The following is a 27,932-nucleotide window of genomic DNA, read 5'->3' as shown; positions in this document are numbered from 1 at the left end:
TTCATGTTGTGGCCTAAATGGTTTAAAAACCAGGACATTCAAATCAGATGCAAATGCTCTAATTATCTGATGGGCGTGGAGGAAAAACAAACAAATAAGATAGTATATTGAGGGAGTGTCCACCTTAACCTTATATTTCTTGAATTTTAATGGTTTCTATTACAACCATGGAACCTATTCACAAGCAATTATTCACCTGGGTAACTTCACCCATGTGTAAAGTTGCACAGGTGCATTGATTCTTGTAGGTTAAGGCCCAGAGATGTCTAAATGGAAGAAGGGTTTTTTGGTATTTGATCATTTTTATGGTACTATAAGAGGAAATTATTTTGAGGTACATAGTAGAACACACATTTAGGCTTGAATAAATAATATTCATGCAACACTGTCTAAAAATATATTAAATGTTAATTACATGATTAATACATGTGTATTTTGGTATAAATATTCTTTTGAGGAAAATCATATGCATATTAAGCCTGGTTATATGTAACTGACTCATGAGAAACCTATTGTGTAAATCCTTATTCTACACACTGATGTCTTTGTGATGCTCTGCTCAGGACCGGGCTGCCCAGAGGATTCAGGGGGCCTGGGGCAAAGCAATTTCAGGGGCCCCTTCCATAAAAAATAAGTTGCAATACCATAGAATACTGTATTCTTGTGGGGGGCCCTTGTGGGGTGAATTGCCCCACTTTCCCCCTCCCCCCCCCCCCGGGTGGCCCTGGCTCAGGACACCCAGAAGTGAAAGCCACTGTGTTAACTCTCTGCCTCAGCAAGTGAGAGTTGTGCTAAACTCTTGTCAGCTCCCTGACACTCCAGGCTGTCTGCCTTGCCAGCAAATTCCTTGAGATTCTGCCAGGCTAAACATTGCCTTGCAGGTAACAAGCAGTGAACCCCAAGTTCCTAAGTTGCCCAGAGACATCTCCCTCTCAGAAATTATTAAATTTGCTGCCTCCAAAGAGACAGGGCACAAATCCGCCTGTTAGCTTACCTGAAAATTCACACTTTCTTCAGTACAACAGCATTGAGGTTTATAGTTTATGTAAAACTAAGAATAAGTTGAGTGATTTAAGTGATACTAAGCAAGAGTAAAAGAGACAGGTATGGTTACAAACAAAACAAACCATGCTTTCTAGTGACTAAAATTACATTTTTTGCAAGTTACAATCTTTGCCTATTTAGTTTTCTCACTTGCATCAGGTTACCAGCATCTCTAGCTCCCCAGGCTGGAGGAGCCAATTTTTACAGAATCCTAGGATGCTGTCCCCTTTGTTCCCTAAGTGATGGAAAACTAAAATGTCTTTTTGCTCTCCTCGTATTTCCTCAAAGTCCATTGTCTTTGTCCCACAGTGTGCTCACTTAGCTGTTTTCTGCTTAACTTGATTGCTTTGTTTGCGTTATATATACATGTACTTTCATTGTCCTCTGCTGATCAGACAGGTAAATCCCCATTCCTTTGTCCAGGGCAGGCTTGTTTTATGCACTGTCTCTCAAATATGTTTTAAGAACATATTTTCAGTACGCATACATAATTCTTCATACACAACCCATACATACATCATGCAATGAAATTCCTGACCAGTGCATCGCCAGTTTACATACAATATCTTACAAGATGCCTTTTGGAAACACTAGGATGGCAGTATGTTGGGGATAGTGAGTGTGTCAGGCCTGTTATTGAGATATCCCATCTCCTAGAACTGGAAGGGACCCTGAAAGGTCATCAAGTCCAGCCCCCTGCCTTCACTAGCAGGACCAAGTACTGATTTTGCCCCAGATCCCTAAGTGGCCCCCTCAAGGATTGAACTCACAATCCTGGGTTTAGCAGGCCAATGCTCAAACCACTGAGCTATCCCTGCCCCCAAATGAGTTATGAGTTACAGTATAGTGGGCCCTCTGCCAGTGGGCATTGAGGGGCTCGGAGGGGCACAGGCTTGGTAGAGCATAATAGGTCCTTTAGTGTTTAATCCAACTATTGGGCATGTCTGTGAAGTACCCATTTCTATCAAAGTCTAACTTTCTTAGCTGCTCTTATTGAAGTAAGTGGGAGTTTCACCACTAACTTCCATGGCAACAGGCATGAACCCTTCATTTGGTAGGATAAGACTGACTGGGAAACAGTGTAACTACAAATAATTATTATGTCTTATTTGCTTGTTCACTTTTTCAATTTTTCTGTTGCCTCTCCAAAACTCTAGGGACTTCTCAAAATTTGAAACGCAGAATTAATAACACACAATTTTTAGTACAATATTCTAGTTCATCAGTTTTTTCCAAATGAGAGATACCTAGTTAAATAGAGTATCTTTAATTTCCTATCTCATAAGAACCCACCTGAATAACTTTCAGTCCTCAGCTCCAGAGGCGCCGACTTTCTGATTTCCTGTGGGGTGCTCTAGCCCTGCTCTGTCCCTGGCTACACCCACACTCTACCCCTTCCCCCAAGGCCCCACCCTGCCCTGCCTCTTCCCACCCTGCTTCTCCCCATTCCGCCCCCTCCCCTGAGTGTGCCCCGCCCTCCCCTTCCACTGCCTCCTGCCTGCCGCTGAACACCTGATCAGCAGCAGGTGGGAGGTGCTGTGCGTGAGGGGGAGGAGCTGATTGGCAGGGCCCACCGGTGGTTGCTGAGCACCCACTGTGTTTTTTCTGTGGGTGCTCCAGTCCTGGAGCACCCACAGAGTAGGTGCCTATGCTCAGCCCCTCCACCTGTGAAATCCCAGCTTTCCTAAATGGCTGCAAGAAAAGTTGAGTCCTGGAGTGTGCACACAAGGTTTACAAATCTAGGCTCTGATGTTCCAAGGATGGGGTTGTTCTATTTCTTAGTGGCATTGGTGCAAAGAAAACCATGTGTGAGCATGAACTTTATCTTTCCTTTAAAAATGATGTTTAAAACGTTAAAATTCAAGTCTCTAGTTGATAGGAATTTTTACAGCATGGTACAGACCTTTGAAGTTTCAGTATTTGTTTTATTGAAAACCTGTTGATACAATCTTGACTTAAAGAGGCATGAGTAATGTCACTATTCTGTTACTGTTGTCGCAGGTATTTCCTAGCTCTTGGCTCCTTCCTGCCAGAGCATCTTTGTGTTGTATACATTTTGTCACTTATTTATTTTTCATTTTTCTTCCTTCTAGTGTATGTAATAATATCAGTTTTCTGCTTGGCATCTGCAATGAGCCTGTACAACTGTCTTTCTGCACTAATTAGAAAAATATCATTTGGGCAATGCAGGTATTGTACATCTCTTTACCTTCTTATGGTTTATTTGTTTTGGATATTTTTCTGTAGCTACTAAAACTGCTGGGAGGAAATGTGCTAATGGTTTGAGAAACTACTGTAAGCTTTAAGCTTGCAGCTGCTTATGTACTGTATTCAATATTTTAGATTTATAACACAAAGTAAGGGTGCCTAGGGGGTGAGATGCGGCTCTTTTTAATAAAACTTTAAAAATGCAAAACTTTAAAGTAATGGTTCCTGAGTAGTCCTTACTTACTTCATTAGGACTACTGTATCAGCAAGGAATACTAGCATAAAGAAATCTGGGATCCTGCAAAACCCATGGCTGAACAAACACACCTATGCTTTCTTGGCAGCAGTGGTGGGTTTAAATTATAATGTCTGAGATGTACTTTTCAAGCCGTGTGTTATGGTCATATGGTCTCATCTGTTTTCAGACATGCTGTGGAATTAGTGGTGAGCATGGAACTGCATGTATGGCATGTAAATGAGTCTGCCTGATTGCACATTCTTCCTATTCCACCAGTCTCATTTGCACTACATTTAATTATAATTTTCTCTCTTTAACCTGTTAAAAATGTTCCATGAACATTTCAAGCCATAACAGTCCTTCATTTGCACTGTTCTGTTAAATATTTTTTATTTCTCCAAGTTTCTATAATATACCGAAAGTCATCCAAGCTGTGTTTTGGATGCCTATCCCATAAATCTAAAATGCAAAACAAGCAAAGGATTGCCCATAGGTACCCATGCCTTTGGTTTTCTCCTGGGCTGTTGAGAGCTTTGCAGTGTGATTACAAAGTTAATAAATCTGGACTCTGGCGGAGCAAGTGGGCAGAGTGACTTTCAAAATGAAGGACTCCTCATAGAGAGAGTGCAGGGCCGGCTCCAGGCACCAGCTTAACAAGCAGGTGCTTGGGGTAGCCAAGGGAGAGGGGCGGCACATGCAGCAATTCGGGGGCTGCAGGTTCCTCACTCCCTCGAGGAGTGAAGGACCTGCCGCCGCCGATCGTGGCTTTTTTTTTTTTTCTTTTTCTCCCCAATTGCTGTCGCGATTGCAATCGCGGCTTTTTTTTGCTGGAGCCGGCCCTGAGAGAGTGCCTTGTGAGCACCTCTGTTGAATTTAACTGTATATTTTATTTGTTGTGTTATATTGTAGGCCTTTTTTTGTATTTAAGACAAATTAATTTAGTCATTTCATTTTTTAGGATTTCATGTTGCAACAAAAGTATTGAAGTGAGACTTATTTTTCTTGCTGGATTCTGCATAGCAACAGCTGTTGTTTGGGCAGTGTTTCGAAATGAAGATAGGTATGTGATGATTTTGGAAAAACTTTGTAAGATGTCATGACAATAACTCAAATATATAAATCACCTATCCATATAGAAAATCCTGCAGCACAGTGTCCTTTTTAAGTTTTTGTTGTTGTTAATTTTTAAAAAGTATATAAAACTTTACTAAACTTAAACAGATGAATGAAAAGAACTGGTAAAATTAAAACAAACCTATACAAGTCATGTTTATATAGTTATTTGTAGTTACTAAATAAAGAAATTCATAGTGGTGTAAGGGGGAATCATAATTCCTTCTTACTTAACGGAAGAATAAATACTGAAAGAAGGAGAAGAAAGAAGGATGCAGAAACAGGAACATGTTACTTTTTTTGGAAAAGACTGACTAAGCGAACAGGTCTTCCACTACCATCCTCGACTAAAAACAAGTCTCTTGATCCTGATGACTTGAAACCTTGTGCAGAACAACCTATAAGGCTAATTTTAGCCTCAAAGAAGGAAAGCTAAAGGAGCTGGCATACCACAGGTTGGCACAAAGTATAGCTCTACTAGTGTATGTAACTGAGGTTTTTGGGGGAAAGGAGAGTGTGCGTGGGTGAGGGGCGGTGGCAGCTGTTTCATCAGTATCTTCCCATCCAGTTCATCTTTGCAGTTGATGTACTCTACAGCATGCTGGTCAGGGGAGTCTGACAATTCTATCAGAGGAGGTTGCTCATGTGTAAATGGGCCATCTTGAAATAAGTCTCTTTATTTTGTAATTAACATTGCTTCCTAACAGCTAACTTACTGAAAATAATCTTCATATTGCAGAGTGGATTGTTTACACGTAAGCTCAGTGCTGCAGTTTATAAAGACAAATTCTACCTATTAGTGCTTTCCCAGTGACTTAATTGAGGAAGGAAATGAGGAATTCCTGAGTTAATTTTAGTATGAGTAAGGAAATAGATCTCAGTACTTCACCTTCCTGGCATTGCAATGATTTAAGGCCCTTAAATGGACACGGTGAACTTGAAATCTCTTAAAATAAGTTCAAAGTAGTTTTGGGTACTGCCCTAGCACCTGAGTTCCCCTGGCCATTTTTGTGGGGCTTACAATCATATTTTCCTATTTTTTAAAAGCTTTCTTCTCCCTCACACAGTTGGGGAAACTTAGTAAAAAAGATTCCAATCCTGAAACTTCTTTTGAGTGAGTTGACTGCTGCAGCCCTGCAGATTTCCACTGAAGCTCAGCATAGGCATAGCAGCCTACCCATTTCCAAGGAGTTGCAGGAATGAACCCTAATTGCTTATACATGGCGAATAAGAAACTGACTATATACAAAACTGAATATTTTTGCTCCTTTTCCCATTAAAGTCGTCTTAAGTATTACCTGTTATAATAGCAGATAAAAGACTTACAGTTAGAAGTGTGACTTTTATAAGTTAAGATAATGTTCCATTAATGAACATCAATAAGTAGGTATAAAAACTAGACTCCAGTCATCGTTATAATATCTCGCTGTAAGATTGTAGAATTTGGTTTTTCTTCCAACAAGACCAAACAAACCTGCAGTACTCTGAAAATATAGAAAAATAAAATGTAAAGAAGGTTCATTTTTTATTTGTAGGTGGGCTTGGATTTTACAAGATATCTTGGGAGTTGCTTTCTGCCTAAACTTTATTAAAACACTGAAAATGCCCAACTTTAAGGTACAGTAAACAGTTTACCTAAATAAAGCATGTTGATATGCACATAGAAATACTAGTAACTGGAGGTAAATTAAAGAATGAAAAAGAATGTTTCCTTTTTTCCCAAACCATTAAAGTTAGCAAAAGGACTCAATAGAATGTTGTTCTTATAAATCATAAACTAAAACTACCAATAGAAAATGTTTTCATAAATTTTATGAGAGAATGTTAAAGATAACCCATAGGCATTTAGTAAATATTGATGTATTAATGATATTTATCATGCAGTCTTTGAAAACTTGTGTTTAATGTTTCCTTCTCTGTTTGCCAGTCATGTGTGATACTTCTAGGTCTTCTTCTTTTGTACGATGTATTTTTCGTCTTCATAACTCCATTTATCACCAAGGTAGGTCCATAGTTTTGATAAAGATTTGTGGTATGAATGCCTGCTGATGCATTTTATATTTCATGCATTGAATTTTATGCATTTAAATATTGTCCAGACATGGCTACCATTCTAGACGCTCAAAGTCTGTTACTCCCAAGAGTTTGTCTATTAAGTGATTTCTCCTAAGTTTCTCAGTCTACCAACATCTTAATGAAAGGTTGCACAAGAATGTTTGTCTCATTAATTTAAACTTAGAAACAAAGGGGAAAGGATGGAAACAATGTAGCGAAAATAAGGTGGATCCAAGCTAAATGCAGCCTAGGAAGTGGGGATGAATAGCGCTAGATACATCCAAAGGGATTATAGTAGAAATAGGGAGGTAAGGAGCAATGATATAATGGGGGGAACTAGTCTCAAGATGGTCATTAATCCTTCAAAAATGGGATCACAAAGTAAATTATTGTATATCTGTTTTGTGCTACAGCCCCCAAAAGCCTGCTCTGTTTTTACTTGCTATAGTTGACATTCTAATAAATGCTGTCAGTCATACAGCAGCCTGCTGTTTTTCAAATTCTCAATTTTATTACTGCACCCTGTCTAAATTCTGACTTTCATTACTGTACCCCATCTTTTGCTTTCAGACCCTTCTGTATCAGTTGAGGTTTTGGTGCTTTGTAGAATGCTGATTCTTTAACGTGCTGTGGCACAAATTACTTGCAAGTACCCACATTTCAAAGTAGAAAGACCAAGTCTACAATAGCAGAGGAGTAAATTGCTGACACATTCTTCAGCTAAATAACAACTTTAGCTGCTTTCATTAGAAAACAAACTCTAGTAGCCAGTTTAGATCTGACTGTTTTTAATACAAAACAAAAGCATAAATCTTTACTTCATTAATCTGTACACTTCACTGGAATTTGAACAACTTCTGTTTTGGATCAGTGCATTCCATTTTGAATGGGTTTGCTGGATAATGTCCTGGATAAAATAATCCTGCATACAATAATACATTAAGAGGATTATAGGACGTTGAGGTGCAAGCAGCAATTCTATGTTTAATATTGAAGTGTTACACTATATACTTAAGTAAGTATTAAATCACTAATTGAAAAATAACCTTAAATTTCAGAATGGAGAAAGTATAATGGTTGAAGTTGCAGCTGGTCCTTTTGGTAATAGTGAAAAGGTATGAATAGTCTTTTTCTGTATTATGAATATAATATGAATACACATGTGCAGGATATAACACTAACTGAATTAGCTATGGAAAGTGAGTAAATTCAAGTAGCTTTTAGGTATAACTTTCTCACAAAATATAGCCAGCTTTTGCTACTTTTGTTAAAGTATTAAATACCTGTTGACTTGGGTTTGATCCTAGAATGATGGAAACTTGGTGGAAGGCCCTGCTGAACGCTCAGCTCCCCATGAGAAAGTAAGGATTGTATTTCAGATATGTTCACTGGACTTTAAATTGCATCCTCTGAAAAGGCTATTCTTTTGGGGAAAACTTGACTGTCAAAATTGTCCTCTTCAGGGCCTGGTTATCATTGTTGGTCAATAGCTTCTAGTCAGGATAACAATGCATATCTAATATTCCCATTGCTTGTGGTTACATTGTTTTTAATTCTTTCATGTATATGATCTGTAAAATTGCAAATCCTTTTTTTTCTACTCTAAATCTTAAAATCACATTTTAAACACTCAGTTTGTTGGTTCCTGTTTGCTTAATTCAGGTTCTTCCTAATTTGATGTTTTTCAGAAACTAGATGAATAAGTAGTTCTTATATAATTTTAATGTTTCTTTAAAAAAATTATATGATTTAGATTGAATTTATGTGGGATTTAAAAATATTGTTTTACAGTTACCAGTCGTTATTAGGGTACCTAGACTTGAATACTCTGCACTGACGTTATGTGGAACGCCGTTTTCACTACTGGGTTTCGGAGACATCATTGTACCAGGTAAAGAAATGTTTTTGTCAACTATAAACAAAATTATCTGTGAACCTTTTTCATAATAACCTGAGTTTCAAAGTGGATTTTCTATATTTCAGGCCTACTCCAGAGTTTAATACTGATTTCTAGCTTTTGATCTATATAAATGCATTGTAAAACAATCTGTATTTTTATAATACTCTGTAGTCTAAGTACAATTAGTATTTTAAGATTTGTAAAACAATCTGCTTTTATTTTTGTGTGTGTGTGTGTGTGTGTATATATATATGTATATACACACACACACACACACACACACAAGACAAGCCTTCTAATCTTCTGTAAAGTGCTGTGAGATCTACTGATGAAGATATATATATAAAATTATTTTCATGGCACTTGTATTTGTAGAATATAGTTCCATTAATAATATAATAATCAGGATCAGTGATCTTAAATCAAGCTGGTTTTTACAGGAAATGTAACATGGCAAAGGATTATCATCACTTAATTTCTAATTATATGATGTATGGTACAATACAAAATCCTCATTTTAAAAGAGCAATGTATACTACATAAACCAAATTATTTCTACAGTGTTTATAGAAGGAGAAAATATATTTGCCTTTTAATCAACATCATAATAATAATTCTCTCTCTTCATCAGTAGATCTCACAGCACTTTACAAAAGATTAGAATGCTTGTCTTGTGAAAACCTGAGTTCTGCATCTGGCTCCGCCATAGACTTTCTTTGAAACCTTGGGCAAATCACTTAACCTCTGACTTTCTCATCTGTAAAATATGAGTGTTAATTTTCTCTGCTGTACTGAGGCAAAATTTAATTAAAGTGTGTTGAGAGTCTTTGATGGAAGGCACTCCATACGTGCAAAGTTTGGGTGTTTGTTACCACTGTGTAGTGCAGATCTGTCACTTATATTTAATTAAGTGCAAAGCACATTAGCTCATTTAAATGGGGTTATTGACTTTGGAGACAGGCTTATTCTAGAGTCATGTCTACATTGCGGGTGCTATAGCAGCATAGCTATATCATAGCCATGGCACTGTGACTCTGTACAGTAGATGCAGAGTACAGTGAAGGAAGGAGGTTTTCTGAGCAACAGGAGCGAGGTCAATAGAGGCATTCTTCTGTGGAACTAACTGTGTCTGCTCTGGGGTTAGGCCGACATAGCTACGGGAGTCAAGTGTGGATTTTTTACACCCCTGAGCACAGTAGCTATGTTGATGTAAGTTTTTAAGGGTAGGTCTACACTTATCTCCGGGTCCGGCGGTAAGCAATCGATCTTCTGGGATCGATTTATTGCGTCTTGTCTAGACGTGATAAATCGATCCCGGAAGTGCTCGCTGTCGACGCCAGTACTCCAGCTCGGCGAGAGGCGTACGCGGCATCGACGTGGGAGCCTGCCTGCCACGTCTGTACCCGCGGTAAGTTCGAACTAAGGTACTTTGAATTCAGCTACGTTATTAACGTAGCTGAATTTGCGTACCTTAGTTCGAAGTGGGGGTTTAGTGTGGACCAGGCCTTAGTATAGACCTGGCCTAAGGTTTCTTAAATAAAACTAATTGTCTTCTAGCTGTCCACAGTATTTAACTTACAATTTTATAGTTAACTGTTTTCTTCCATATTGTTGTTGTTATGGGAAGTATGAATGTAAATTCATATTATGGCAACTTAAACTTCTTCCAGTAAATACTTTCTCCATATTTTCTCTTTAGGTCTCCTGGTTGCCTATTGTCGAAGATTTGATGTTCAGACAAGATCGTCTTCTGTATATTATGTTTCCTGCACCATAGGTAAATAATTTTAATACAGTGTTTTGGCAAAGTGTATTTTTCTGAAAGCTGCTTTTGTGAGATTACTAGATCATTTTCTTCAATTTTACAAAAATGAATACTGCCAATATTTTAATCTCTAATTTTGTTTTACTTGCCTGTATCCGAGTTGCATCGTTATAGAAATCAGTACTCTTGAAAACGTCAATGAATATTTAAAGCGCACTGAAATTACTATTATTGCACATTTACATAATCAAATGGAAAATACTGTAATATCTATAGTATTAAGTCCTGTATGCAAGGGATATCTGTAATACATTGAGTGATGTAGTGCTGTATACTATTCAGTAGCTGTCCTGAATTTTTTTTTAATAGCTTATGCTGTTGGCATGGTGTTGACTTTTGTTGTTCTGGCACTGATGAAGATGGGACAGCCAGCCCTTCTCTATTTGGTACCGTGTACACTCATTACCAGTTCACTTGTTGCCTGGAGACGCAAGGAGATGAAGAAGTTTTGGCAAGGTAGCAGCTATCAGGTAAGTAGAATACATTCAGATAGTCAAAACAGTTTTGTAACTTCGTGTGTATTCTTCCTTAAGTAAGTATGTGGTAATATATTAGTAGTCAGTCACTTTACATCTGTATTAGTAGTGCTTATTGCGTTTCTAAAAACAAAATAATAAAGAAGCCTTTTGTAGAAGTTAAGTATATTTTAGTCTATAAGTCAACTTAATAGAACAAGATTTAAAGGAAAATACAGATATTTGGCTTAGTCCAGTAATATGAAAAATCAAAACAGATGACATTTTTCACATGAATACAATAGAAATTGTGCCAGAATGTGTATTATCTTCAGTGTCTCTGAACCATCATCTTGATGCAAAGTGTTATCATTTGGAACACTGAATATGGCACTTAAATGTTAAATTGGAAACCAGTTTCCAGGCTGCAATAGTTTTGTACTAGAATACACTTGAAAAAAAATTGGAAACATATTAGAGTTGGTTTGACCAGTAGTTTAGAAACTAATTTCTAATGTTTTCTGCATTGGTCTTATGCTGTCATGATCACAAATGCCATTCTGCAACAAAGTGACCATTTGTGAGTGGGGGCTTAGAAATATCAATTACAATCAAAAACTTCTGTCTTACTGTGACAGCACAAAGAAGTTGTAAACTGGCACTTTGAGGATTTCCCCTGCCTAAATTGATCCTTTCTTGGGTGGTGAGAATGTCTCTGACCCTGCAATCTCTTGGGAGCTGTTGGCAGCTAGCATATATAAAAGGAGCCTTAATGTTACTCTGATTTATTCTGGGAACTGGCTCAGCAGTAGGACAATCCAAGAATACTGGGAGAAATTAAAGGGTCTTAAAGCCGTCTTTGTATCTCCTTCCACTGAGTTGTGTGATAGCTCGGCCAGATTATGGACCACTGTTTTCAAGAACAATTGATTTATGGCAAGAGAAGTTGCTCTTAACTTTCAGATAGCTGTGTTAAGGAAAGCAGGAAGAATTTTTTGTTGTTGTTGCTAATATTGGATGACACTCATCCAGATGTAGAGAGGTTACTTCCATGCCAGGTCAGCTCTACATTGCCTGTCTGCAATGTAGAGAGCAATAATTCTACACCAGCTTCATTTAACGTGGTGTGTATATTCTGGGTGCTGGGGGGAGGGAAGAAGTAACATCTCCTCACATAAATCCACTGGGTAGAAGTGCCTCATGACGGTGTGGCGGGATTTTGCTCAGTACTCTAATGTATAGGCTGAAATAGGCTATGGAGAAACTGCATGGCCAGCCTGAATACATACTTATGTATGTACTTGCTCTCCCCACTCCTGTGGAGTTCCTTGTACAAAGCCCAATTGCGTAGGTTGCCTCTGGGAGTAGAGAGTTATAGTTAACTTCATTCCGAGAGAACAATATAATGTTCCCCGCTTAAATTGTTAGTATGTTTGGTCTAAAAACTTCTAGTTTTTTAGTTACCAAAATTTTCTCTCACACTTCCTCTAACAAAATTCATATTTATGTTGCCATAGTAATTATTTTATGTGCTTTTTCAACTGTGGGGTTTGTTTTTTTTTTTTTTTTTTTAAGGATTAAAACTGCTCTGAACTTGGCTCTATTATTGGGTCAAAGTTTGGCACACAAAAAAAACTTGATTTATGTATTGGAGATTTGGCTGAGATTTAAACATTCTGTGTGATCTTAATGAGACATTTACTCAATTTCTTCTGTACAGTTTTAGGATTTCTTTGCCTTTATTTCACCCAATTTATTTTTTTCAGAGGATCTTATTCAATGCATCTTCAGATTCAGAGAATCCTGTATATCTCAGATCTTTATTGCATAGTTTAACTTCCTGCAGTATATGCATATTCTGTATTTTGAACTAGCAATGGTTTCTTTACATACCTTTTATTTTAAAAAATATATTGGGGCCAAATCTTCAGTTGCTAATGCTCAGTGCATTACAGGTGTGTTTACAGCCATCTTTCGGCTAACCTTCTCTTGAGGCCACGGGGGCTGAAATAGCACTGGAATACATTAGCTGGAGTAGTCCTTACTGGGATGGAGGGGGACCCCGATGTACTTGCTGCACAGGCTTTATGCCCGTGAGGATTTTCCCACACTGAGAAAATCCTCAACATCCCTTTTATAGCTAGTTTAATGTTCCTTTGTACTGTTTCAACAGGGCAAAGGGACCTTAGAAGATGCCTAGTATCTTGTCATTAATGTATAATGTAAGCTATACTTAGTCATTTGACACAATAGCTCTGGTTTTCTAGATGCTGTTATCACTAAATAATTCTTTTGTTGTTAATTTGTCTTGAAACGTTCCTGTTGTATATGACTGTAATAATGGAGTGAATTTCATTTAGGTGTTGGACTCCTCCAGGAAGCCTTTGCTACAAGGTGTGATATAGTCTTCTTTTAGTGCAATTTGTATTAATCTGCTCATTCGTTCTTTTCTTTTGCTTTCTTTTTTCAATTCTTTTTTGCATCTGCTTTCCTTCCATTTTTGGATATAATTCATTTAAAATATAAGGCAGATGAGAACTTCTGATTATATACTTTTAAGAAATATGAGAGTCATGAAGATTTCAGCCTTAATGTGGAATTTGAATAATCAGGCAAACTAATAACTGCGTTAAAAATGAGTATTACTAAAGACTTTTTTGTTTTTGTTTTTCCCCAAAACAAATTGTACACATTTTCTTCCGGAACTTAGCTACCTTTTACTCAGGTAGGGTAATGGCAGCAGCAGCAGCCACTTTGCACTGCATTGCCACAGCAATAAAAACATGTCATGGAACTAACTGGAGGATGCCCTTCTGTTGTCTTTCCCCTAACAACCCCCATCCTTTGTCAAAATTAAAGTGTTCCGTTTTTTGACAGAGGGTGAGAATGTTTTAAGAATTCCAATATATAAAATGTTCTCATTGAAGACATATTACAAGAGTTATTCTGCTCTTTAGGCATCACCTTTTTCCTGAGAATATTGTTAGAACTTAGTCCAAATTCAGGGCACATGCAGGCTGAGAGCAAGTGGAAGCATGTTTCATAAGAGTGGAGCGGCCGTGTGTACCTCACTACTACTCAGTACTCCAGATCTCCATGGATGCCATGAGAGTCCCTGGATTGGTGTTTGATTACACTGCTTGCTAATCCTCACTGTGTGGTACCCCGCTGCTATTTCCATCTGGCTCAGGGTCTCATATAATTCTTGTATACAACTGTCTGTGTGTGAATATTATCTCATAGTCATTACTAGGTAACAGCTTCCATGTCCAGCCATATATTGTGCTGCCTTTCTTGACTTGGTCTTAGATCTCCCTGTGACTACCACAGTACCCTGCCCCTTATTTGTACGCTTCTTTTCAAAGCTTACAGGGAGATGATGGAGCAGTTGTATTCCACAGCCTGAGATGAGTAACTCTGTGCGCAATATCTGGAATAGCAGGCTACTTCACACACATACAGCTCTTGGCTATTAACATTAATGGTAATCACTTTGACACTATCTCCAAATGTCAGGCTAAAAATGTATGCCTGACTACATAATGTAAATTAATTGCTTTTGCTCTGTTTACTTTTTTTGTTGTATCTTTTTTTAAAAGGATTACAGTATGAGCAATATACCTTTTCCAATCAAATTTCATTGGGATTTTTAGAATGCAGATGTAGTGGTCTTGTACTGGAATACTATCCACAGTCTCCACTCATTATTATGCTTTGTAAAAACATCCTAATTCTTATTTGCTAGTAGTCTGAACTAACTCTGAAGGGGGACTGCACACTATTGGGCAAATACAGTGTTTTGAACCCTGATCTTTCTTCCTCCCCTCTGAAAAGAGAGACATGAAATTAAATACAGAACTTGCTTAAGCAACATTAATAATCCGATCAAATTTCACAGAAGTAAAGAATCAGCTGAAAGCTACAAATCCAAGATTACTTATATTGTTAAACTGTGTGTGTGTGTGTGTGTGTGTTTAGTAAATAGGTGTGAGTCTTAAAATGCAAATTAAAATAGGACGGGCAGTCTGGATTTGAACCTTAAACTCACTTTCTTCACCCTCTTTTCTCCTCCTACCACTCCACCACAAGAGTACATATTCTTATTTTTTGGACAGTGTTATCAGCACGAATTTTCAACCGCTCCTGTGGAATTCCTCCTTTATGTTACATTGAGATAGTTTTTGAGCCTCAAATCTTAGAAATGAGCATGACAGTATACATCTCACAACCCTACTTTCAGATTCTGACCTTTTAAGGTGTACTCTGCTGGAAATTGTAATGAATCATTGCACAGAGGAAAAGCTTTCATGACTCAATATAATATATGATTTACTTGGAAAAGTAAATTTACTCTTTTTTTAAGTGTACAGCAATTCTGTGTAAAGTTGCATAGCTTTTTAAAAAATGAATTGGGCTTTTGGATTGCTTATGTTTCACAGGTGTAGCTAAATGGAAAATGTTCTTTTTTTGGTCTATTTATCAGCAATTATTGATTTAATCCAAATATTTTTCCATAACTTGTTTTACTGCGCTTGTATTAGCGGAGCCTATAGAATTGTTCTTGGTGTTTTTAAAGTTACTTTTTTAAAAAGAATTTAAAGTAAAAGTTCTCCCACTGGAGGAAAAAAATGCAATATTAAAACTATATAATGTCTGAGAAACTTAGGAGATCATTGTTTTTCTATCTTCAGATTTTTCCCAACCTGTAAAAATAAGTCATTGGCTTGTGTAGAGAGCCCTTCCTCACCCATCTGTCTGTTATACTGGATATTGACAAACAAGTATATGAATAACATGACATGTTGCACAATGTATGTGTTTTATTAGTTCTGTAACTTAAATCACACAAGGTCATAATTGCAAGCTAAGGATTTGATTAACTAGCGGTAGTTTATTGTAATATCATCAGGCTTTAGCATTATGGTGCATATGTCTACATATAAAATGTACATGTGCGATGCAGTGTAAGGTTGGATTTTTTTTTTAAATTGATATGAGTTTGGGATGATTGACTTGTTCACAGACAAGTTAGCTGGTCATCTGAAACAGGTGTCGGAAAAACCTTTATACCACACCGTACTATTAAGTATTCTGTATATGCTACATCAGGCAGAATTATTTTAGAGATTTTATCATACTTTTAGTTGGCACTTTAACTTTCCACCTATTAAAGCCAGGTTGCCTGAGTTACTACACAAACCCCCAAAACAGAAGAAAATTATAACACATTTAAAAAACTACCTAATTGAGTTTTTCCATGTACAAAAATGTCATTATCTTAAGGTTTGATATCTTAGGACTTCTCAGAGCTAGAAACAAGTATTGTGACCAGGGTGGATTTGATTTAAATCACTAGTCAGGAAGACTCGATTTAATCATGGATTTCCACATAAAAGTGCATTCTTATTCGTTGTTATAACCTTAATACATTTCTTCACAACTCTGAGATAGATGTAGGTTTGATTTTTAGAAGGTACACACTATACATTTTTAAAGTGATGTATTTTGAAAACTTTTCAGTTTAGTTTTACGGCTATATCAGAAAATGAATGATTGTTTGGTTATTTCCTTTACCAAAGGTAATTGAAGCAGATATTTATGAAGTCATTAGGCGGTGAACGATCTTCAGTTCAACGGTTGATCATTAATATTTTGAGGATTTTATTGCCACATTGTATTAGGAGGAGAACATCACCAGAGAGACATTTAAATTGTTTTATTTAACTAAAACAACCTTATGTATTCTGTTTTTTTTTCTTCAACAGCAAACATACGCTTGTTTTGTTAAAATATTATATGAAATTTTTATTTTAATTAAACATTCATTTTTTTTAAAATCAGGTTTGTTTTTGTTAACATTTTGTTAACTAAAATAGTTAAATGAAATATTAAAAAAAAAAATTAAATCGACTGTCAGCCAGGTCAACATGAGAAACTTAAAATATTGGCTTCTGCAGCTAACTCAGAGGCCTTCACCTTCATTTTCCTGTTTGTTCATAATCTGGAAAAGAAAAACAAGCTTTCCTGCTTTTTCAGGTCCCAAACGATTTCTCAATTTGGAATGAATTAATCTAAAGGAAGAAAATATTCTTTCTTCGCCGGCAGAAACTACTGCTGTTAAAAGTGAGCTTATCACTTCAACAGTCTCTGAATCCAAGTGCTTAAGTGACTTCCGTCAGTTCACTGACTTTCTTTAAAAGTGACTTTCTTTAAAACATCATCAGCAAACATATATTTCTTGAATGGTTCACCCTTAGCTCTGAAGTTTATTATAGTTGGCAATATAGAGGGATGATTGCTGGATGTCCATGTCATAGCCAACTCCTCTTCTTCAGCAGTTATAAGGTTTGTCCCTTGTACCGAGTATTGAGAATATTTGCAAGAAAATGAACTGGAGATAGTGCTTGTCCCATTTATTTTTTTAATGCTTGTAATTTAACTCTGTCATTGCATATTTCTCTCTTTAAGATCTCACTCCGTTCCTTCCAAATTTCAACAGCATCAGCAATAAAACAGCTGTTTTCCTGCATTTTGGTCAAGGCTACAGAAATAGGCTTCAGGGTACTCAGCATGTGTTCAACGTTTCTCTTCAGCCCAGTGTTGAGAACTTTGGCTGTGACAGTGCCATCTATTTTTTCACGATTTTGTTCACAAACTGTCATCAGATTAGGCCAGTTCTTGATATAGTGCTCAAAACGGTCCACTATTGAGTTCCATCGCACGTCTTGTGGGAGAGTTAGCTTGGTTCCTCCCACTTTTTTCAGAGCAGCTGCTGCGAAGTGGTTGTTACGGAAGTATTTTGCAATTTCAACAACATTCGCCTTTATTTCTGGAACACTGAAGTCTTTGGCTAGGAGGTGCATCAAATGAGCACTGCAACTGTATATTAGCTTGGGACCCTCTTCTAAATAATTTGTTCTCATCTTGGATACATTTGCAGCATTGTCTGTGATCAAGCTGCGTACTAGACATTTGATTCCCCCCTCCCCCACAGTTTTATTATAACTTTTACTGCTACTTCTTGTAAGTATTCTGCTGTGCATTTTCTGATGTATCAATTGTTTCTGTAAGGAAGACATTCCCTTCTTCTGTTGTCACACAAGCACATACAACAGGATCATTGTGGACATTGCTCCACCCGTAAAGTCTCAGGTTAACAATTTCACCCTCTAGACCTTTTTGCACACTGCTCAATTTCTCTTTCATACACTTTATCCAGCAGTTTGCCTGTGACATCTGCTCTGTTGGGTGGACTGTATCCTGGTCTTAATGACTGAACTATGTTAATGAAGTGTGGGTTCTCAATCATACGGAAAGGAGAGTTTGCTGCATAAACAAACTGGGCAGTTTTTTCATCAATTGCCTCTCTTTGTAATCTGCTGGTTCTTATCGCAAACTTACCTGTGGTTGTTTCTGGATGATGGAGATTTTTTTTTTCTTTTTGCTACAGGTAATATACTGTGGCTATGTGATGTACATGATGTGACTGAAACTTTATCATTGGCAGATAACTCTGAAACTATAGAAAACGATGGTGATCTTGAAAGTGGATAGTTTTCAGAATCCTGTATGTTGAGGGTGGATTCTCCTAAACAAAATAAGTCAATGCAGTTATTTAATTATTATTACCATACTGCGCATTTAGTATTACTCATTGCATTCACTGAAATTGTAAAACGAAGATCTGCCTATTTCAGCTATTTACTTTTTATCACAACTGCATCTCAAATGATAGTACCATAGAGTAACAACTATATTTTTTGCTCAAACATGAGAATTCAAGAATAGTCCAGAAGGAAGACAGGCAGTCCTTAAGAAAGAAGTATGAAATAAAAAAGTTTACTAACCTGAAGATCATGCATGTTCAGACATGTTCCTTTCATCATCTTCAATGCAGCTTCCTCCTGAGAAGGAACACTTCTCATGATGTTGTTTCATTCGGGCAAAAAGGCCTTGCATTTCTTTGTTGCACTGTTTGCATGCATGCCTGTCTTACCCACAGTTAGAAGCACTTTATTAAAATATTCCCAAACTGGGTCTCTTTTATGGCCTGCTGCCATTACAGATTTTCCCTTCTAGTGAGAGAATGGTATGGTATAGGGTTACCATATTTAGTGCCTCCGAAAGGAGGACACTTTAAAGGGGCCCCAGCCCCGCCCCCGCTCCCGCCCCAACCCCGCCCCCTCCCCTGCTTCCCGCGAACATTTGAGTCGCGGGAAGCCTGAAGCAGGTAAGGGAGGGTGTGGGGGGAGGAGGCGCAGCCCACCCCCGTCCCCCAGCACCACAGGTCCCCAGCCCGTTCCCCGAGCCCCCGGCCCGCCACTGCCGGCCGGGCCCCCCGAGCCCCCGGCCCGGCACCGGGCCCCCCCCCGAGCACCGCCACCCAAGCCCCCGGCCCGGCACCCGAGCCGCCGGCCCGGCACCGGGCCCCCCGAGCACCACCGGCCGAGCCCCCAGCCCGGCCGGCCGAGCCCCCAGCCCGGCACCCGGCACCCGAACCGCCGGCCCAGCACCGCATGTCCAATTTTCCCAGACATGTCCGGCTTTTTGGGCTCCAAATCCCCGTCTGGGGGGAAATCCCAAAAAGCCGGACATGTCTGGGAAAATCTGATTTCCCCCCGGACGGGGATTTGGAGCCCAAAAAGCCGGACATGTCCGGGAAGATCCGGACGTATGGTAACCCTAGTATGGTAGATCTCAAATCAATGAAGGCTACACTCAGAAAGACCTCAAGACTTCTGGAATATGCTGCTCAAACAGTTTCACTTTTGTTTCTACTGCCTGACCCTCCCTTCTCACATTTATCTCCAGACTTCTCCTTGTCCAGTTCTATTCTGTCCCCAACAATCTTCTATTCATTGAACTTTTTGAAACTTTGCACTTTTAGAGAGAGGTAAGGGATGGACTCTGTACACAAATTTGTAGAGGGACAATAGGGTTGAGGTCTGTTATTTCTCACCTCTATCTATTTATTTATTTAAAAACATTTTTGCTGTTAACAAGCATGTTATCTCTGGAGACACAAATCCACAGTTTGAGAAATGCAAAACTAAGCATCTCCGATAGTATCTTCTAGACTGAGCACTGAGTCCCATTGGGTAGATAGAAAGATTAACCTAAATAATCTATACAGAAGCCCCTGGAACCCCATAAAATTGGGTCCCTAATCCATGAACTATTGGAACTTATTTACAAAACTTTTCTTAAACAATACATGAATATATTGTCTCATGCTATAGAATTAGAATTTGTAATCCCTATTCCATGACGATATCTTTGAGTTTTAATTAAGATAGGTGTTTTCCTCAAAAAGAATTTTATCAAAAAAATCCATTTGTTTTTGGTTTTTTTTATTTTAAATCATTGATTTTTATCCACCATGGTTGTGACCCTGGTCCTTATGAGTCACTATAAATGGGAAAGTCTCCACTTTTCAGTGCTGGACTCAGCACTTACTTGCCTCTGGCTTGAGAGGATCCTGAGATATTGGACTGTAAAGCTGTCACACTTACATATGGAAAAGCTATATTAGGTAGCTTATGTTTCTCAAATATATTTATCATTTGTCCAGGGCCGGCTCCAGGCACCAACGAAGGAAGCGGGTGCCTGGGGTGGCCAATAGAAAGGGGCGGCACTCCGTCCATTATTGGGACGGCATGTCCGGGTCTGCGGTGGCAATTCGGCGGCAGGCCCTTCACTCCCTCTTTTAGTCTTTGGCGGCACTTCGGCAGCAGCTCAATCAGGTTTTTCTTTTTTTCTTCGGCGCTTGGGGTGGCAAAAAAGCTGGAGCCGGCCCTGCATTTGTCTCTTCCTCCAGTGTCTGCTCATTAGGGGACCCATGGTAACTTCAACACCTTATTTACAGATTGGAGGGATTTGAAAAAGAACTTCAATAACCATTGTTTAGCTAACCAAAACATTTCCAAAAATAATTTCTATAAAACATAACTTACAAAATACATGGTCATGAGTAACGCAGCCATCCTGAAAACATAAGGCAAAACATATTTATACCACATATGTATAGTATATAAGAAATAATACAAGATCCTGAAATGGAGTTTATAGAACATTTATTCTGAAGAAATTAATTGCCTGTCATCTTAAGCAATCTGCAGTACTCCCATTCATTCTGTATCCTTCATTTGGATCTTGACAGGTGTGTGTGTGTGTGTGTGTGTGTGTGTGTGTAGTAGCTGCATCACTATTGTTAATATGTGTCTAATCCCAAACCTACTGATGTCATTGGAAAGGCTCACATTGACTTCAGTGGATTTTGAATTGGTCCCATAATTAATACTGGCCTGTTTAGCAGGATTTTTTTTAAAGAGTTAATAACAAGTTCTTTTCCAACTCAATGTTGCATGTATGATCTTGGACTAATTGGGATAGAGGAGGATATGCACCGTTGGCAGAGTGATGGGGTAGTGCTTCCGATGAGAGACTTGTAATATTTTTTTTCACCATTCTGAACATAGATTCCAATGCTTGATTTGTGTAGACACACCTGGGAGGGGTTTTGTTTTGGCTGATTTGTCAGAACATTGGATTTTCTATCTATAGAATCACAGAAAGCTCTTAATGTGTCTTTTCAGGTCAGATTGCAAAGATGAAATCCTGGCTCTGTTGAAGTTGGTGAGAAATTTTCCACTGATTTCAGTGAGTCAGGATTTCACCCTGAGTGTATGTATATGCATGTTACAGGTACAACTAAAAATGGAATTATACCTTTGTTATTCCTTGCTTATTATTTATCAATGGTAATTGGCAACAAAAAATCCAGCTTTGTTTTTAACGTCCCAATTTGAAAATTACTTTCCATCACAAAACAAAAATCTATGGATTTTAAATTAAATCAGTTAATTTTTTCCCCCCAGTACCTAAATACATAGGTGATCTTAATCAGTTATTCTAGGCTTGACAAATATGAACCGTAGTTATGTTTATGTAATTGTTTTCTGTACCTAAGAGATTTGTTTATTTTATTTTGTATCGTCCGGAGCCTTTTTAAAAAAATTGGCGTCACATTAACTATCCTCCACTCATATGGTACAAAAGCTGATTTAAAGGATAGGTTATATACCATAGTTGTAAATTGTATTTATTTGCGGTGAAGCCAGAGTCTAACTTTCTCTTCAGAAAGGATTTTGCGAAGTTTAAATATTAAATAAGACACTTGAATTCTATTTCCAGTTCTTCCAGTGACACTGTGACCTTGAACAAATTGCTTCACCTTGCTGGCCTGCTTATGCAACTATTAATTTTTTTTAATGGATGTTTCCCTACCTCATAGGGGTGTTCTGAGGCTTTTAATTAATTTCTTATAGAGTGCTTTGAGATCCTTAGATGAAAAGCATTGTCATAGTGCAAAGTGTTAATTAATTAAAATAAGCTTGGATATTTCCTTTTCAGTCTTGTGTACAGAATTTCCTCAATATATGCTGCTTAACTCCACTCTAATCCTTACTTAATTAAATTTCTCTTAACTAGATGAAAAGTTTGGACCAATGAGAAGCTAGTATTTTAAAAAGAATAATCTTGTTTCTGCCTAGATGATGGAACATCTAGATTATACAGCGAATGAAGAAAGCACTACGACCGCCAATGAACAGTCTGGAGGACAATAATGCCGAAGATTGTGATCTAAAATAGTGGTGTTCAGATTTTATACAAATAAACTTTAGAAAATTGACTGATTTAACATTTACACTAGAGTATTTCATGTTCCAAATGAAAATTGTCTTTTTTTACACTTGCACATATTTTTATGGAAAGGGTACTATTAATTACATTATATCAAAGTGATTAAAATAGATTTGCTTTTTTAACAGACAATATATTTAGTAAAACTGTGCCTTATATCACTTTAAATAAAAGAATATTGTCTATGCAATTTTCTAAATGTGTTTATATACAATATATTTTTATACAAGTATATCTTGCCCCCCATCTCCATCGGGTATAAAGTGACTTTCTGACTGATATTTGTTTAAAATTGGTTGGCTTGCACTACTAGGAATTAGAAGTTCCCTTCACAGGACTTCTCTCAAACTTTTGAATGCAAAGATTGTGTTCATTAGATTATAAAATGGTAGTGCAACTGTCTGACTGATTTAGGTCTGTATGTTAAACTATATGGCATAAGCCATAAAGGTGGATATGGTGCAACTTGCTTTCATTTTCTGCCCCACATTGGCCCATCTGTCAGTCAGCAGTGAAAACAGAACTACAATATATAATATAAACTAAATTTAATGCTTTGGTTTCTTTACCCAATTGCCTAGAAGTCTAAATACAGCCCCATAGTAGTTAACCATGCAAACTTCCAGCTTCTTTTTTCCTAGAATTTCTTTAATTAGAAAAAAAAATCTCTGGAGTTCTTGACTGCTTTGGATTTCTGGCCTGGCAACTTGCCCTAGAACCCCAGGCCTTGATCCTGCATCTGTGGACTTCAATGGGTGTAGGATCAGTCTCCTATAGAGGGAGAAGAATCCTCTAGATTTGTACCCACCCAATCCTGAAGTTTGGAGAGGAAGTTTTAAGAGTTATTTGTCGTTGATACTATACAAAATAAGTAAAAGTAGCTGTAATCCTTCCTAGGTTAGTTAAGGCCAAAGCATGTCTTTAATTTGTCACTTAATCTTAATTTCTGTCTTGTTTTATTGAAATGTTCTAAAAAAAATTAAAAAGGAAAGTGAGCTAAATCATTAGTTCACATTTAGGAGAGTTTGATTTTGTTAACACTTGATTTTCTTTTGGAACTGCAAATTGAGAAGATACTGAGGGATTAGGCCCATAATATGCTACAGCAGTTATGCTAACACTTTTTGACCAAAGAGGCTTGCAGAAGCCTACAACTGCAAACCACTGAAGTTCACCCACTGCTAATTTCAGGTAGCCATTTAAATATGAATCTTCTTCCTTTTCTGTAAGTGAATTAAGTTCTTACAGTAAGTGCCAGAGTGAGATCCCTGGAAACTGCAATTCAACAGCAGACACAACATGAGCAACTGCAATGCCGGCTTCCCTGTAACATCTCACTTAAGTGATTCAACCATCTCACTTAATCTCCACAGCTCAGTCAATCATTGACCTTTCTGTAGAGACTGACAACAAGGATGCCAGCTGATGGTGATTTAGCCACTTTATTTGGTTGTAACTGCACTGAAACTACCATGATCACAAAACTGCTTTCAGTTGGTGATCGTGGTCACTTCCTACTATCCTGAGCTAAACATACCCAGGCTATATCAAGGTGAAATGCTGTCATATCCCATTATCGATTCTCTGAGCTATCCAATACCTCTTCAGTAGACTCTAGTTATTACAGTCAATTTCAGCCATTGGAAATACCTCAATGCTTAATAGCATTACAGTAAATGTTGAGGTAATCTGAAATCAGATTACAAAATTCTGTACAGAAAAATAGGGTAAGAAGTATTTTTTCTTCTTTAAATTACTTTCTATTTCTAGTGCAAACTGCTAAATTGCTGTAATGAAATTTTAGCTTTGACATGCCCAATGTCAATCAGAACGGAGTGGTAATGAGGGAGAAGTACCTGAAAATTTCATAAGAAACTAAGAGATCAAAACTTGGCGTTTTGCTGTACTTTCAAACTTTAAAGGCTTCATAAACCCATATAAAATTACCTTGTGTTTTTTCCCTCTGGAGGAATCTCGATCTGATTTTATGTTGTTAAACTTCCAAACTATTTGATAACCAATCTAGTGTAAATTAAGGAGCTGTTTGATAGCTTGTTTAACAATGTGTTCAGCAGCTTGCTGTGAGAGGTCTGTATCGCTCAAGGCCTAATTACTGTTCTGTGAGGTTTCACACACATGGGATGTAAACTAACAATTTTTTTCTTTGAATGCTTGTGCTTGATTTAGGGAAAAAATCAATAAGATTAAAGTTCGATGTCTGTAAGTAGTTAGTGTCAACTACTGAAATGTATTGTATGAATAGTTCAAGAGAACATGTATTTTCAATTTGTTTTAAGAAGTTTTGGTTGTTTAATACTTGGGCTTTTTTTTTTTTTTTTTTTTTTTTACACTAAGAGCCTTACTAGCATTACTTAATATAAAATTGTGCTTTAACTTTTTTCATTGATTGAATACTGACAACAGCCCTCTCCTGTGCAATTTTAAATGATCACATTAAGAATGTTTTTAATAAATTCTTTTTAAAAGTAATTGCTTTGTTCCTTGTGTCTTTTTAAAAGAAAACTAGTACTATTGACAATATTAATAGTGATACGTGGTAACATTTTCAAAAGTGCACAAGTGACTTGTGAACTTAACTCCTCGCCTAAGTCTCATGGGTCTACACTACAGAACTATATCTACGTAAAACTGCATCAGTCAAGGATGTGAAAAATCCACCCCCCTGAGCAATATAGTTATATCAACGTATCCCTCCATGTAGACAGTGCTATGTCAGCAGGAGAGCTTCTCCCGTTGACACAGCTACTGCCTCTTGGGGAGGTGGATTAACTATGCTGACGGGCAAAGGTCTCCTGTCAGCATAGAAGCCTCTTCACTTAAGCGCTACAACAGCACAGCTGCAGTGCTATATGTGAAGACAAGCCCTAGCCTTCTACGTCCGTTAGACACATCTGAAAACTTTATCCACTGTCTAAAGTACAATTCTATTTTGAAAAGGAACTGTCGTCTTTTGTTTTAAGAGTACCTCCCCAAATAAGAAGGTGCTAATCAAGTCTGGTGGTCTGTGTGAATTCTGAGTCACATCCATTTACTTTGCTTGACCTTTAGTATTGCCACTAAACACTTGCTGTGTAGCTTTTAGTGGCATGATACAGTGGGACTACTCATGACAAATACTGTGCCTGGTAGCATTTGCAGAATCAAACCCTATATTTTAACTATTGTACTTTTCTGTAGTTCCAACCTAGCTATAGGAAAGTCCCTCTGTATTCTAGTGTAGTCCACTACAGTAATTTACTAATTTCTAATCCATTACACCTCTGCAACTCTTCAGATGGTAATGGCTTTACATTTGTCACAGAGGGCTTCATTTGATGAGCGTGGTTTGCACAGTTCTAAGAATATAGTTCACCCTGAAAAGTTTATTACCAGAGAAGAAAGAAGAATGTAAGAGTGGCCATACTGGGCCAGACCAAATGTCCTTCTAGCCCAGTATTCTGTCTTCCGACAGTGACCAATGCCACGTGCCCTAGAGGGAATGAACAAGTAATCATAAAGTGATCCATTCCCTGTCGCTCGTTCCCAGCTTCTGGAAAACAGGGACTAGGGACACCATCCTTGCTAATAGCCATTGATGGACCTATCCTCCATGAATTTATCTAGTTTTTTTGAAACCTGTTAGTCTTGACCTTTACAACATCCTCTGGCAAGGAGTTCCACAAGTTGACTGTGCATTGTGTGAAGAAATACTTCCTTTTGTTTGTTTTAAACCTGCTGCCTATTAATTTGATTTGGTGACCCCTAGTTCTTGTGTTATGAGAAGGAGTAAATAACACTTCTTTATTTTCTCCACACCAGTCATGGTTTTATAGACCTCCATGACTCCTGGGGGCATTCTGCACCACTCCACACGTGCAGAATTTATATCCCCCTCAAATTTCTTTGCTTCTCTGTAGAAAAATGACTTCTGATGGGGAAGCAAAGGGAAGCCACAGGAGCAATCATGCCCCTCCCCAGCAATGTGGTGCATTGTTTCAGGCACCCAGAACAGCCATGGCAGAGAGGTAAATCACCATGGTGGGGTTGTTCTCTTGCATCCGGATCTCTTTCTCCCTCCCGCCCCACCCGAGCCTCACCCCTAGACTCCCCCCTCCCTCCCCAAACAGCCAAATCCCCCTGCTGAACCCTAACCACCTTTACCTAGACCTCCCACAGAGTCCCATTCCCCCTATATCTGGACCCCCCGATGAGCCCCTGTGCATCCAGATCCCCCCTGTACCTGGACCCCTATCCCCCACCAAGCCACTTGTACCCAGATTGTCCTACACAGAACCCTCTTATCCCACACTTGGATCCCCCACACTAAGCCCCTCCACATTTGGATCCTGCTGGGATGAGCCTGCCTGCTTCACAGCTGGAGTGGGGGCTAGAGCTGGTTGTGAGGAGGAGACTCTGTCCCTCTTGCTTGCTATCTTAGTACGCCTGGCTTGGAGGGGCTCGGCGTGTTTCTGGGGCAGGCCTGGCCCATGTGTCAGGATTGGGTGCAGCGTCACCGCCAAGTCCCAGTCTCTTTATTCTCACTCAGGTCTCTACAAATTCCAACCTTAACCACAGTGTGGAATATTCAGAACTAAAGATCAAATGTGTTTTCCCATTATTGCCCTACATGACCTTGCTATTGCTGTGTTGAAAATTTATACAACTGTTACAAGGGTGCACTTTGTACTGTATGCATGCACTGACTCAGAACACTATTATAGCTAACAGCTATGGAAATTAAAGTCAAATGGGAAGCAGAATTTAACAATATTTCATACCCAGAGTAACTTTTGAACTTGAATAACTAATACTGTCTCCGCTGCTACTCTGTAATACTGTCTCATTCATAGAATTGTGAAATCCTCAGCGGTGGGGTGTAATTCACATATTCAGATTAGGTCTGATCATTAACTAATGCTGCGCCTGACCTGAAACCCCAGGGGCAAACCTCCCAAACTTTGGGGCAGTTTGGATTCATGGCAAAACTTTGCAGCTGGCCTTTATCTCTAGCATAAGCTGTATCAGAACATGGCTGAACTTAGGGGAAATGTATATCCCAGCTTTGTTGCTCAGGCCTGCCTCTTCCAGAAATGTCTGTCTTACCCATGAAATAGGGAGATGGGAACAAATAACTCATTTTTTGGAGCTGCTTATGTGGAAACCTAATGTCAGAACTAAAACTACCCTTGAAAAGATTACTTATGTAACTTATGTAACCTACCAAAATGGCTTGTGTCACGGTGAGGAGTGCAGTATAAAAATGTAGATAACTTCCCATAATCAGGCATTTGCACTTATTTTTCAAATGATAATGAAATCGATAATATCAAAATAATTGGTTGGGCAGCTGAGGAGACGTCTAGACCCATTGAATGTGGGATATTCAAATTT

General features: G+C 38.3%; 1 protein-coding gene across 3 annotated transcripts in view; it reads left to right on the top strand.

The window, feature by feature from the left end:
- SPPL2A (signal peptide peptidase like 2A) overlaps nucleotides 1-25,031 on the top strand; it is a 53,469-nt gene extending 28,438 nt beyond the window's left edge. The window contains exons 7-17 of one of the 3 annotated variants that reach the window (XM_054041337.1): nucleotides 3,138-3,234; nucleotides 4,449-4,550; nucleotides 6,139-6,220; nucleotides 6,531-6,605; nucleotides 7,717-7,773; nucleotides 7,966-8,019; nucleotides 8,450-8,549; nucleotides 10,258-10,335; nucleotides 10,693-10,853; nucleotides 13,199-13,232; nucleotides 22,391-25,031. In XM_054041337.1, the coding sequence (XP_053897312.1) occupies nucleotides 3,138-3,234; nucleotides 4,449-4,550; nucleotides 6,139-6,220; nucleotides 6,531-6,605; nucleotides 7,717-7,773; nucleotides 7,966-8,019; nucleotides 8,450-8,549; nucleotides 10,258-10,335; nucleotides 10,693-10,853; nucleotides 13,199-13,232; nucleotides 22,391-22,422 (872 nt within the window). In that variant the 3' untranslated portion in view covers nucleotides 22,423-25,031. The remainder of the gene's footprint in view (nucleotides 1-3,137; nucleotides 3,235-4,448; nucleotides 4,551-6,138; nucleotides 6,221-6,530; nucleotides 6,606-7,716; nucleotides 7,774-7,965; nucleotides 8,020-8,449; nucleotides 8,550-10,257; nucleotides 10,336-10,692; nucleotides 10,854-13,198; nucleotides 13,233-22,390) is intronic. The other 2 variants (XM_054041336.1, XM_054041338.1) reach the window with 2 other exon arrangements.
- Nucleotides 25,032-27,932: the final 2,901 nt, after the last annotated feature.

This window comes from Malaclemys terrapin, chromosome 10, assembly GCF_027887155.1.
Source record: "Malaclemys terrapin pileata isolate rMalTer1 chromosome 10, rMalTer1.hap1, whole genome shotgun sequence".
NCBI classification, from domain to species: domain Eukaryota; kingdom Metazoa; phylum Chordata; order Testudines; family Emydidae; genus Malaclemys; species Malaclemys terrapin.
This window is presented reverse-complemented; position numbering and strand designations above follow the sequence as displayed.